The following is a 14,226-nucleotide window of genomic DNA, read 5'->3' on the forward strand; positions in this document are numbered from 1 at the left end:
CTGATTTACGGTTGCTGAGAAACAGGAAGAGTCAAAGATTCCTGCTTTTTCTGGCAGAACATGGGAGTATTAAAGGACTCAGCTGGGATTGATTTTCTCTAGTTTTGCTCACAGTAAACACATATCCATATCATGTGTCGCTTGAGTCAACAACCTTTTCAAAACAATGGAATTCTTTACAGAAGAGTTGTCCCATCCAATATTGCGTTTATAGATGTCTTCTGAATCAGGACAGTTGCATATAGTTGTTTTTTTTTTATTTTTAACCAATTTATCAATTAAGCCCTTGCAAAAAGGACAGTCACTTTAAGACAGAGAGAATGCCATTATAATATGGATGGTTTTCCTACCATCTTTATGGGCGTGCTGAGAGGACATCTTCAACATTGAAAATAGTTACATCTCCAGGATGCCTTTAGACAGCATACACTATAGATTTAAAGCAACTGTTCACCCAAAAATAGGAATTCTGCCATTATTTACTCACCCTCATGTCGTTCCAACCCGTAAGACCTTCTGTCATCTTGGGAACACAAATTAAGATGTTTCTAATGAAATACGAGAGCTTCTGGACCCTTCATAAACAGAATCGCAACCACCACGTTCAAGGCCTAGAAAGGTAGCACGGACATTGTTAAAATAGTCCATGTGAAAAACGTCCTTAATGTTATGTTCATATGATAAAAATTTAATTTGCACATTGTTAGTGCCACACTCTACTGTTTGAGCTTGATGTGTGAGTATAAAAGATTAAAAAAAAAATATTATGTCATTTTCTTTTACTTTATTAATTGTGGTGAATTGTATTAATTCCAAATAGATCTGGGTTATTTTTTACAATCATACCCAGAATTTAACATACAGTAGTAAAAATTGAATTAAATACAAAGCGATTCCCAATAACCCCTTCCTTGATAAATGGGGCATCTTGAGGGTGTTGAGCACACCGAGTCATGGGATAAAGTTTCAGCAGGAGACAAACAGACACAAAACATCAGTTCAGATTGGTCCTGCATTGAGGCTGAGTTGTCTGAAATCAGGACAGTCATTCTGCCCTGGGGAAACGGTCCGGTAAATTCAGACTTATCAGTTGGGATAATTCATCTTTGTGGGTCTGGCAGGGGTTGTTTGTTTTCTTTCCCAGAGAGCTTTCTAAATTCACTTCAATGATCCACTTGTAAAGAGATTAGAGGGACTTAATGAAATAGTCGTCAAATCCGTTTCCACTCTTACAGACAACACAAGCTGATTAAATCGCCTTGTAGGACGATCAATGAACATTATGCTTTGGTTAGATGACTGATGGAAAATGAAACTAAAAGAAAATAGGAAAACATCTAAACTCAAGGTTAGAAGGTATATGAGAAAGATGTATTTGCTTGCCAAATAACTCTAATGGAATATTTGTATTTCAAACAATATAGTGTCACCTATTTAAAGTAGGTCTACATATAAATATAAAATAAAAAATAGTAAATAAATAAATAATTAAACAAACTAATTAACTTCTGTGTAAATTACATATTGATCAATATAAAAATAATATCAATATTTAATATAGAATATAATTCATGAAATACAATACATTTAAATAATAATAAACGGGATGCCTAAAGCAACTTTTAAGTTATATAAAATTCCATATTTAAGAATGTATACTATTTAATTTTTTTTCTGTATAATTAATATGTATACATAAACACACACATTTATATTTAAAAAAATATTTTCATTGACATTTGTATTATTATTCAAACAATATATGCGTGTCACTATATAAAATTATTTATAAATAAATAAAAAATAAGGAATAAAATACAATAAATGTAAAACAATAATAATAATAATAACATATTTAAATATTATTATTTAATATAATATTTATGTAGTTAAAATTACTTAATTAAAAATAGATGCGATTCTACTCTACTTCCAATTTTACAAGGAGTCCTTGATAGTCATTTGCACAGTACAGTCAGAACTAAATGTCAATGTCCTATACTTATTGAGTAGCACTCAGCAAGGGGTAAAGTGTCAGGTTTCAAGCTGATGCAGAAATTAAACATCTCTGAATAGAGACGATGAGAAAAAAATCCTCATCATTAAAGACCCCATCAAATAATTTGATGAATGTTGTTTTCTGTCCTTCACTGACCTATTTCTTATTGGAAACAGGAAGTTAGAAGCATGAGCATTGTTACAAGACAATTGCATGTCAGAGATAAGTGGTATTTAAAATTTAGGAGGAGGGCACAATTTGACCATTTTCTCTTTCTGTTTTATGCTGTTGCAATAATAAGAGCAAAATAGGACTCAAATTATGCCTTTCTAAGACAATTCAAACACGTGCAGTGTCGAGAAATTAGAGAAGGGATGGTCGGTACATACTGTATAACATATATTGTTTTACACACAAAAGCACATGTAATTTAAAGACTAAATTTAGCAAGGCCAAATTTGGTGCAGGACGCAGCCTGCTGGCTTTAAGAGCATGATTGTAGGCTGTCAGATGCAGTCAGAGGTTGTGGGAGTTAGGGAAGGAGGAGAACAGTAGCATGTTATCTTTAGATAAGCATTGATTGTGCATCTACAAACAAGAGCGAATGGAATGCTCAGCTGCCATTCTCCCATACTCCCTCCAGTCGCTTTCAAAAATATGGGCTTGTTTTCTCATATCTGTCCTCTTTACCCTCAGTTAGGGTTTCAGTTCAACTTTAAGACCTTTTTTTGTCTTGTACATTTCATCAGGGCACATTTTTGTTTGATTTTTAGTAATAAAAATGTAATTCTATGAGATATCTTTTGTCTGTTTTCTCATGCCACTTATGTGTCTCTTAATTGGATAGTTCCTCATAAGAAAGAAAGTCATATATATTTGGAAAAACTAATATAATATAATATAATATAATATAATATAATATAATATAATATAATATAATATAATATAATATAATATAATATAATATAAACATAACATATTTTTCTTAAATCCATACATTCATGTGTTATAAAAACACATGCATGTATAAATTAATATTACCATTAATATACACACATATATTATGTAAACTTTTGCGATTAATCATTTGAAAACACTAAAAAATATAATATAATATAATATAATATAATATAATATAATATAATATAATATAATATAATATAATATAATATAATATAATATAATAGTTATTATTAGTTTTAACTCCAATGATTTTAAAAAGAAAGACAGAATTATACTACTGGTGTTCCCTAAAATAAAATAAAAAATAAAAAAAATATTTTGATTATTATAACCATTCTATTTACACTAGAAATTTAAATACTGAAAATACAATTTCAGTTTTATTTTGAATAATTATGCAGCCTCTTTATTCATTTTAATTTCTGTAGCACAGTACAGGACGAGTTACATGAAAAAGGTTTAGCACTTTATCTTTCAAGCAGTAGTAGTTATGCTTGACTCAGCACACAGATAACATGTTTGCCAAATGTCATTACAGCTTTTTGAAAATTGTCTTTACCCTTAATAAGAATACCATAATTTCTATTCCTGCATCTTGAATTATCCTTAGGCTACAAGCTGACAGCTGTACATACCAGCAGTGCACACGCAGATAGATAACAGTATGTGATGAGGCATTAGAAAAGGACATCCAATATAAATAATAATATCAATAATTTATTTTTATTCTTTTTTTATTTATTTTTCTCAGATTACACATACTGAAATATATTGTGTCTTTCGACAGCTATGTTTTTCATCCAGGCCCAGCTTGATATGAGCAGCCTCTTCTGTTTCTCACTGCACTTTTGTCTTCATTTCCTCCCTCTTTTCCTGTTGCCAGAAGGAGAATGGTGTTGAAATCTCAAGACTGAAAAGGGAGGATCTAATCTGACTCAGAATGGTGTCAACCATACAGCTGGGGCCACCGCAGGCATTAATTGCACTTTGATTTATTCTTTTTTTCCAAACAACAGAAAGTTCACAGTCTGTGCATAACCAGGATTTATCGGTCCATGTAATTCCACACACAGAATTAATGAGCTGCAGTTCACTTACTTGATCAGTTGCACAGATTTGCTTTGTTAAATAGAACCTAAGAACCTATGAAAAGGATGAAAATTGTGTAATTTCTGAACTAATGAGATGAAAATGAATGTGTTGTGAACAGTGTTGGGAAAGTAACTCTGCAAATGTAATCAAATTACTGATTACTCCTTTTAAAAGTAATAATTAATTAGTAATGAATCTTTCATAATGTCTACAATTCGTGTGTTATAATTTGAGGATTTGTGAGCATGCAGATTTCAGCACTGCATTGCTCAACACTCTTTGCATTGCAACGCTTATATTTTTAAATATTTTATACTAGTTCATGTTGCTTTTGTGCAATAGATGAATAAAAATCTATTTGTTTTAGATATTTAATGATTAGATATTTCTATTTTGCGGGAGTCCCGTGAATCACTTTTTTCTCCCACATCCCACACACGTCTACCCACTCACAGCAGCATCTTGTCCCGTGGTGCTGTTGTGTCGGGTCTCATGGGTGCAGGTCTCTATTCCACTGGCACTTCACTCAGCAGTACATGTCAATCAATGTGACAGTCAATGTACTGTCAGCAATGTAATGTGGCAGTAATTTATAGAGACCTCAGCTAGTAACTCTAATTTAGCAAATTATAACGCATTAAATTACTCCTCCGTTACTAAAAAAAGTAATCAAATGACAGTAATACGTTACTTTGTAATGCATTACTGCCCAACACTGGTTGTGAAACATGCAAGAAGAAAAGTAATATAATTTTGGCACAACATAAACTTTTTTCTAATGAGCCTGGGTTGGTAGTGAGGGAACAAGGCAACTGCCTTTAGACGAACCAGTCAATGGGCTCTTAGCTCATGGTTCGAAGCACTTGGTGCAGGTCTCCGAATCCACTTTTGCTACTTTAATGATGAACAAAATGGTTGCCGCTCCAGGTGCATGGTCCAAAAGGATTGTACCTATTCTCTTAATAGTCATGGTTGTATTTTGGGCATAACATGCAATAAACCAATCAGAGTCTTATCTTCCATTCCCTTTAAAAGCCAGTTGCGTTTGCATCATGGTGGATTTATTGCATGGCAGAATTTGCAAGAGCAAAGACAGAATGCTTCTCCAGAGTGGAAACAGTGTCTGGCTTGTTGGTTGTTGATAGATACCCTTATCTTGAGGAGTCAGTTTAAATACATACAAAGGTCTGACATGAAACTCTAAATGGCGCAGTCCAATAGGTATAACTCAGTATAATACAATGACATCATCATCACATCAGTCACAACTGATTGGTTCTCTCCTTTATCGGTAACATATGAGCTCATTGCTCAACATTCAAATACTTGGCTAATGCTTTGTGTAGCAGTTTGCAGTACACTTCAGAAACCCTCCCCTTCCCCAGCTCCACCTGTATAGATCTGCTACTGGGTGATCATTTATGCTATGGGGGTTATTCATTATTATTTGGTTATTTATATATGTGCAGCAGCAATATTTCTTACATGCTCACAGCAGCATGTTGTGGATGTACTGGCAGTAGCAAGTCTTGGTACTTGCTCTCCTGAAGCAGTGTACAATAGCAGATCTATTACGCCAAGACTAAGTACATTGACATTGTGATATATGTACATTACTATGCCAATCAGAGTTGTCATGACAGAAATGTGTGTATTGCCACGATTGGTAAAATAATTTGACAATTTCATTCACGATTACTGCAGATAGGTCATTTTGATACATGCAATGACTCTCCATTGTGACATGTAGGCATATTTATCTCTATGTAAATAATAATAATCTTTTACATTGTAATCCTTTCATTTTCGATATTTGGCATGTTTGTGTGCTGTGCGTTCCGGTGTGTAAAAAGCAAGAGTGTACTGTACATGCGTTGTGCACCCGCATATAGGTGTATATTACTAACGTTCCTTTAAATAAATAAATACTGCGGCATTGACTTTAGACCTGGTCAATGGCGCAATCATTTTCAGCTTGCCAAACCAAATCATACACTCCTCCCAACCCAAGAATCTCCTCATGTTAAGAATATTCTTACATAAAAAAAATCGCAGCTGTGAGATTAACACCACAATGACATTAAATGGATATCAAATACAGACTTTTGCTTAGGTCTCAGTAATTTCCCAGTTAGATCCCGGTAATTTCACATCTGTATTTACTTTACTCTACTTTGCTTTGTTTTGAAACTTTACTTTATAGAAATAGTAAACCCAGTCAATGTATTTAACTAATAATTGTTAAAATATTTAATATTTTAAAATAAATGTATTTATTTGATCAAATAAAAACCATAATAACAATATTATACTGAAAAACTTATTTTCATTAGACATACTTGCTTTTTTAGAAAATCTTTAAGCCTAAATTCTGTTTTAATTTGAATCAAATTATGAATTATGGCTTGAGACAATGTTGTCAAAATCTCATGCTGTATCTGATTTCATATTGCAGACGAAACTTCCAGTGTTGTTGTTGGGCCGGTCAGCTGATCTGAGACCAGGCGAGTTTGTGGTTGCTATCGGAAGTCCATTTTCCCTTCAGAACACAGTGACCACAGGCATCGTCAGCACCACCCAGAGAGGGGGCAAAGAGCTGGGCCTGCGAAACTCTGACATGGACTACATCCAGACAGATGCCATCATCAATGTGAGCCCAAACACACTTAATCATGCACTGACTACAAACAGTTTGTTGGCCAAGTGGGTCAGTGACATGATGCTTAGTTTCATTTATATGTATTAATAAAAATAAAATAAAAAAAGATACTAGACTGTAATGAACATATGAAGACAAAATATCAAAGACTAAATCAATATTTTATGAAGTAGTTTATCATAATCTTATTGTTTCCTCTATTCATGATGTTTCCATTCTTATGTTATAACTAACCATGATTTATCCTATAAAAATTAGTATTTAAATATGAATTAATATACTATATTTAGGTTGATTCAATGATGGTAAATAATACTTGACTTGAAAAAAAGAAGTTGCCATTTTTTAGAATTCACTCTAAAAGAGCTATTTCTACCATGATTTAGATTTAGACTATAAAATAATGTGTGTTTGTATATATATATATAGACTCCACTCACTGGCCACTTTATTAAGTACACCTTGCTAGTATCCTTGCTGCCTTCAGGAATGCCTTGTTTCTTCGTGGCATAGATTCAACAAGGTGTTGGAAACATTCCTCAGAGATTTTGGTCCATATTGACATGATATATTGACAGTTGCTGCAGATGCATGATTGCACCACATCCCAAAGCTGCTCTACTGGATTGAGATCTGGTTACTGTGGAGGCCATTTGAGTAAAGTGAACTCATTGACATGACATTCAGCCAAGTATGGTGACCCATACTCAGAATTCATGCTCTGCATTTAACCCATCTGAAGTGCACACACAGAGCAGTGAACACACACCTGGAGCAGTGGGCAGCCATTTATGCTGCGGCGCCCGGGGAGCAGTTGGGGGTTCAATGCCTTGCTCAAGGGCACCTAAGTCATGTCATTGCCGGCCCGGGATTCGACCCTAGGGTTAGGAGTCAAACTCTCTAACCACTAGGCCACGACTTCCCCAGCCATGTCATGTTCAAGAAACCAGTCTGAGATGATTTGAGCTTTGTGACATGGTGCATTGTCCTGCTACTAAGTAGCCATCAGAAGATGTGTACACTGTAGTCATAAAGGGATGGACATGGTCAGCAACAATACTCAGGTGTATTACTGAAGAACTGTGTGGCATTTAAACAATGCTCATTTGCTACTGAGTAGCCCAAAGTGTGCCAAAAAAATACCCCCCACACTATTATACCACCACCAGCAGTCTGAACCGTTGAGACAAGGCGGGATGGATCCATGCTTTCATGTTCTTTTACGCCAAATTCTGACCCTACCATCTGAATGTCACAGCAGAAATCGCAAATCATCAAACCAGGCAACGTTTTTCCAATCTTCTATTGCCCAATTTTGGTGAGCTTGTGCTAATTGTAGCCTCTGTTTCCTGTTCTTAGCTGACAGGAGCGGCACCCAGTGGGGTCTTCTGCTGCTGTTGCCCATCTGCTTCAGGGTTCAACGTGTTGTGCGTTCAGAGATGGTATTCTGTTACTGTTGCCTTTCTATCATCTCTTACCCATCTGCCCATTCTCCTCTGACCTCTGACATCATCAAGGCATTTTCGTACTCACTGGATATTTTCTCTTTTTTGGACCCTTCTCTGTAAACCCTAGAGATGCTTGTGTGTGAAAATCCCAGTTGAGTTTTTTAAATACTCAGACCAGACTGTCTGGCACCAACAACCATTCAACATTCAAAGTCACTTAAATCACCTTTCTTCTCCACTCTTTTACTTGGTTTGTACTTCAGCAAATCTTCTTCACCAAATCTAGATACCTAAAATTGAGTTGTTGTCATGTGATTGGCTGATTAGCAGTTAGTGTTACCAAGCAATGGAACAGGTGTACCTAGAAAAAGTGGCCAGTGAGTGCATATATCTGCATATATATATATATATATATATATATATATATATATATATATATATATATACATATACATATACATTAGGGCTGCACGTTTTCAAGTTTTTCATTAACCGTTAACCGAGGCCCTTAGCGGTTAATACTCGGTTAACCATAGTGTGCCATAGTAACCATAACCATAGTAATTTCCGGACATTGGCCGGAAAAAAAAAAAAATCCGACAAAATGTAATCTCTCCGGTCAAATTGTCCTATTAAAACTGCCTAATAATGCCGCCCATTAACACAATCTAAATTTGAGAAGAAGCCTAGAATGTATAACAAGGAGACTCCGCGGCTATGACTATGAGTATGTTTGACAGGTACAATATTTGAAAATCGATAATTATTTATTAATTTACTTTAATTACATTTATATCTGAATTTATATCAACCCATAGACTTTCAAATATCAAAATGTCATGAATTAATATGTATTTGTGTACAAAATGACATATAAACATATTTTCCTATTATACTTTGCCTGGAAACGCTTCCAACAAGGCGTCGGTTCTATTTCTAGCATGCACGCGTCGAGCCGCGCCTGACCCGCGCGTCTCACGCAGGCAGTCTGCAAGCTCTAACCTGTTAACATGAGAGCCGAATTAAAAACAGACACGCAACGCAGCTGAGATGCTTTCGCCACGCATCCAGTGTGTCCTGACCGGCCTAATGATGCCTGGGTGTTGGCTGTTGATATTACAACAACAAGGTTTTACTTTAAGTATATCTAAGCACTGTATTGCAATACTTGCATTTTGCCCCGTCACTCTCAATTTTAAAGTGCTCCAACGCTGTACTTTTTTTTTGCCCGCTTCATAATGTTCATATTAGAAAAATGACGACTTCTTGTGGACATTACAAATGTCTGGGAGCGCTCTGGCGGTCTCTGGTGGTGCAAAAATTTATTACAACTAAATTCAATGCACGCCATTGACGTAACTTAACCGAGCAAAATGTTTCACTCGGTTACGCAATTTTTAACGGTTAATCGGTTAACCAGTTAACCATGGACACCCCTAATATACATATATACATTTAAAAAAAAATTTAATTCAAGTCAAAAATTCAATAATTTAAAAGCTTAAACCATGGTAGAAATAGCTATTTTACACTGCACAAATATAATATAGTAATGTATATTTAGCATGATATTTACACTTTAAGTTTGGAATAATATATATTTATTTTTATAGGAGTCTCTTATGCTCACTAAGGCGGCATTTATTTGATCAACAATACAGTAGAAACAGTTAATAATGTAAAATCTAATTACTTGTAAAATACATATTTTTTTATTCTATTCTATTTAAGAGTTCCTTATTACCAAAAGAAAAAAAATAATCACAGAATTTCATAAACCCAAACTCTTTCTGTGTTTCAGTACGGTAATTCAGGAGGGCCCTTGGTGAACCTGGTAAGAGTTTTGCTCTTTGTTATTATGTTCTTCGCATATGTAAATAATGAAACAGCTTGAGTTTTATTTTTAGTGAATTATCAGGAGTAACAGATTGCAGCCAGGATTGATAATGTTTATAGCATGTTTTTATGAGCCTAGAAACATATGTTGGCAGAAGGGCTCTGTGTTGAGTCAGCCCTGACCGTAAACACGTGTGCATGCATAATGATCAATGGAGGAAACATCCCATTATGACAGGAAGACATCTGGGCATACAGATGTGCCGTGTTCTTTGTGTGAGTTCACATTTACATTTTTGTCTTGATTGTGTCCGTTGCTGTAGGATGGTGAAGTGATAGGAATCAACACGCTGAAGGTGACAGCAGGAATATCCTTCGCAATTCCTTCGGACAAGATCCGACAGTTCCTGGCCGAGTCTCACGACAGGCAGGCTAAAGGTCAGGAGAATAATGATCGATTAAATGTGCTAAATCTGAAACACTTACTCTGTTCGAACAACATTTCCAATCAAAAGTTCATAAAAGTATCAATTAATATATTTGTTTTCAGGAAAAACAGCCACAAAAAAGAAGTATATCGGTGTAAGAATGATGACATTAACTCCAATGTAAGTCTCAAATGCTGTCTATATGCTTTTTGAATACTTTTGTGCATTTGTGATTATGGAAAGACATTTAAATCAGTTAAATCGGCCATCTAAACAATTTCCATTTTACATATACATAGCAGAAGCTGGATTCCAGAAAGCATGATATTTATGTCTGTACTGTGTCACTCACAGACTTGCTAAAGAGCTAAAGGAAAAACAGAGTGATTTCCCAGATGTCACCTCTGGAGCGTACGTCATTGAAGTTATCCCCAAAACACCGGCTGAAGTGTAAGTACCCCATCGCAGGTAGCTTCTAGTTTTCTACAATACACCAAGCATATTCAACAGGGAAAAGTGGAGGTACATGCAAGAATGAAGTCAGGTGGTTGGAGGGATATGTGCGCTCAAACCAGATCACAATAAGAAGTGCACTGATTTTTTGGTAGCACTTTATTTTACAGTCTTGTTCCTCATGTACATACTATGTACTTATTATAGTAGTAACAATAACTATGTAATAACTAGGTACTAACCCTGAACCTACCCCTAAACCTAACCCTACCCCATGTAGTTACCTTGTATAACCAGAACTTTCTTAGATAAATACACTGTAAGTACACTATTAGTACATGTTAGTACACGTACTGTAAAATAAAGTGCAACCGATTTTTTTATGCTGTCCAGCAGTTTATATGTGATTCTGTATTTACCATTTAGATGGTCTATTTGAATCCATAATGGTTTAAATGAACATTTTCCAAAATAGTCATCTTCCTGCTGAGGCAGCAGTTTTCTCTTTTTTTGTTTAGAAGTTAAACGATTTTGTAACTAAAATTAACTTTTGGGATTTCATTGTGTGTGTGGGAGAACTTTGAATCACAAGTAGTCCACAGAGTTTAATCTTACATCAGATGATGTGAACAGTACATAAGTGGCCACTTCCTTTCATTGTGGGTAGCAATTTAGTATACGAGTACAAAACATACTGTAGGAACAAATTGTGGCTAGAATCTACAGAAAATCACCATGAATTCCAGCATAATCAGTTACATGTAACTATTACAAATTCAACTAGTGCCGACTCTCATGGTTATGGTGCTGTAAGTATATGAACATTTCTGAAACTATATCTTTAAAAAAAACTCTCTTAAAAATAAATGTTCCAAAAGGGGGTTATCGCAGTAATTTTTCAGAAAAGAAAAAAAAAAAAAACGGGAAAGAAACTATTGTCAGAAATATCAAACCATTTTTTAAATGAGAAATGTCAAAACATACGATTGAACAGAAAGTTAAGGGATGATTAGAATGAATATTTACATAAAACCATATCAGTATTAAGCCAACACCTAAGCACTTAATGAGAATGAGCCAAATATATTCTGAAACTAAGGAGAAATGAGTTTCTCACTAAACAATCGAGCATAAAACGGTCATGAACTGCCTCTTTTTTATCTTATTTTTATTAAGTACTGTTCTCTGAAGTCCACTTATAATGTTATCAAGATTTTTTTTTTTTTTTTTTTTTTACATAATTTAGAAGTAATAGGCTATTTTATGTCCTGTTTTTCACCCCATTCATCTGAACACTCCATTTGAATAGGCGTAGCGGATTGTAGACTTGGAAGTAAATGCTCACTTTTATCAGTTGATCAGAAGAAAGGCAATGCAAAAACAACTTGGTACTGCACAGCATCTTATTGCCATCTTTAGCATTTAGTTTCCACATAGACCTGCGTGTTTGTCTCTCTTATAAACGACACATGCACGAATCGGTGGGCGGGGCTAAATAGGCAGCGATGTAGAAGCAGGCGTTGATCTTCTTCTGTGAAGGCGGTGTTTAGCCACACTATTACATCATAGAGTTGTCCATTCCACAGCCTGTCATTTTGGCAAATAAGCTTCAATATAAGTTGGTTTTAGACTGACAGGAAAATTACGAGATGTTTTTTATAGTATATTGGCCTCTTATATTTCAAAAGATCAAGAGAATTTTTATTTCTCGGTTCATGACCCCTATAAAGTTAGCTTAGACATGATGACATCACCTCCTAATAAAACCTAATACTGTTTTGTAATGAGAATCCAATATACAATAATGTGAAGCCAATAAAAGAGAACAATAACCTAATTTTAAGTCCGTTTTAACTGCTTCCTGTTTTGTTTGCCAGTGGCGGTCTGATGGAGAGTGACGTCATAATCAGCATTAACGGTCAAAGGATCACATCAGCCAGTGATGTCAGCACGGCTATCAAGAAAGATGACAGTCTGAGAGCAGTGGTACGACGCGGCAATGAAGACGTCATCCTCACAATCATTCCTGAGGAGATCGACCCTTGACCTCCCTCGTGCTCACCCATGAGCTGGTTCTCAGACTTTTACTGAGTGTGTGTCCGGAGCCACACTCCTTCACAGTGAACACTTTCCAGTCAACCATCATCCAGCCTGAATATTGTTCTTAGCTTTAGAACAGGATATGTCCTTTCTCACTATCTTTCCCCATATCTTCCAAGTCATTTTCTGTTTATTCATTAGTATACCATGTTAGAATGAGCCCTTTGTAAATAGAAATGAGAATTTAGTGCTGGCTAGATTCACTAACTCTCCGAAACGTATATAATTATACTGTTCCAAAACCTAGTTAGCTGCCTAAGCTTGTGATGAGCAGAATGATTCCATTAAAGATGGTGAAGCAAGCAGGTAAATGTTGATTATAATCTTATATTTTATTCATTACTGAAAAGTATCTACTAAAATAATTTGATGTAATTAAAAAATAATTGTTTTACCCATTTTTATGTGTGCAATTTATTTGTAAGCCTCCCTTATGAAAATTAGTTGTATTATATTAAGAATATAGTAACAATGTTTTTTGGCAGACTGATTGCTATTTGTATAATCACAGTTTCACTACAAATACCGTGGTTCATTTTCATAATAATTAGTGTTATAGAACATTTATATGGTGTAGAAGGTTACGTTTTTTTTTTTTTTTTATGCTTACTTTTTTGTCTGGTTTCATCTTCAATATGTCTGTCTCTATAATGTTTCGCGTCAGATGTTAAAAATGACATGTAAAAACGACATGCAGAGTGGCCGCCTATGTGTTTTCAAAATCAGTCATGTATGGCAGGTAGTTCACTAGGTTTTGGAACAGACCTTATATTTTGTCCTTATGTAGCCTATACATCAGCAAATCATCATGAAATGTTGTTGTCTGTATTCAGCTTTCTACATATTTTTATATTTACACTCAGATCTCAAACTTGACATTATTTGAAACAGAATCGTGGACCATTAGAGGATGACCATTATCTTGGAATACCATCACTTCCTTAAATGTGTGTCTGTGTTTGTCAGACGGCAATTTCTGAAACGAAATTAAAGGTTAATGTTTTTAAACCGTTTCAGTGTCATACTCATTGTCTTCACAATCAACAAGAACTAATGTCATTTTTAAGTGATGCAATACTAGATTGAACCAGCAAGAAACAATCTAGCAGGGAATATCGAGGAAGTAAGTGGCCAGAATTGCTCTGTTAACCATTCCTGAGGTTTTATTAAAGGTCCTGATGTGTAGATCTGGTCTCTTGAGGTCTGGTCCATTCATTAGCAATTTGTCATGCCTGTACTGGAATGAAT

At 35.0% G+C, this 14,226-nt stretch overlaps 1 protein-coding gene across 1 annotated transcript in view; it reads left to right on the forward strand.

The window, feature by feature from the left end:
- Positions 1-13,991, forward strand: part of htra1b (HtrA serine peptidase 1b) — a 38,031-nt gene extending 24,040 nt beyond the window's left edge. The window contains exons 4-9 of the mRNA XM_026277048.1: positions 6,510-6,704; positions 9,963-9,995; positions 10,321-10,435; positions 10,548-10,605; positions 10,780-10,875; positions 12,756-13,991. Coding sequence (XP_026132833.1) covers positions 6,510-6,704; positions 9,963-9,995; positions 10,321-10,435; positions 10,548-10,605; positions 10,780-10,875; positions 12,756-12,924 — 666 coding nt within the window. The 3' untranslated portion in view covers positions 12,925-13,991. The remainder of the gene's footprint in view (positions 1-6,509; positions 6,705-9,962; positions 9,996-10,320; positions 10,436-10,547; positions 10,606-10,779; positions 10,876-12,755) is intronic.
- The last annotated feature ends 235 nt before the right edge of the window (positions 13,992-14,226 follow it).

The sequence above is a fragment of the Carassius auratus genome, chromosome 12 (assembly GCF_003368295.1).
Source record: "Carassius auratus strain Wakin chromosome 12, ASM336829v1, whole genome shotgun sequence".
Taxonomy (NCBI): Eukaryota; Metazoa; Chordata; class Actinopteri; order Cypriniformes; family Cyprinidae; genus Carassius; species Carassius auratus.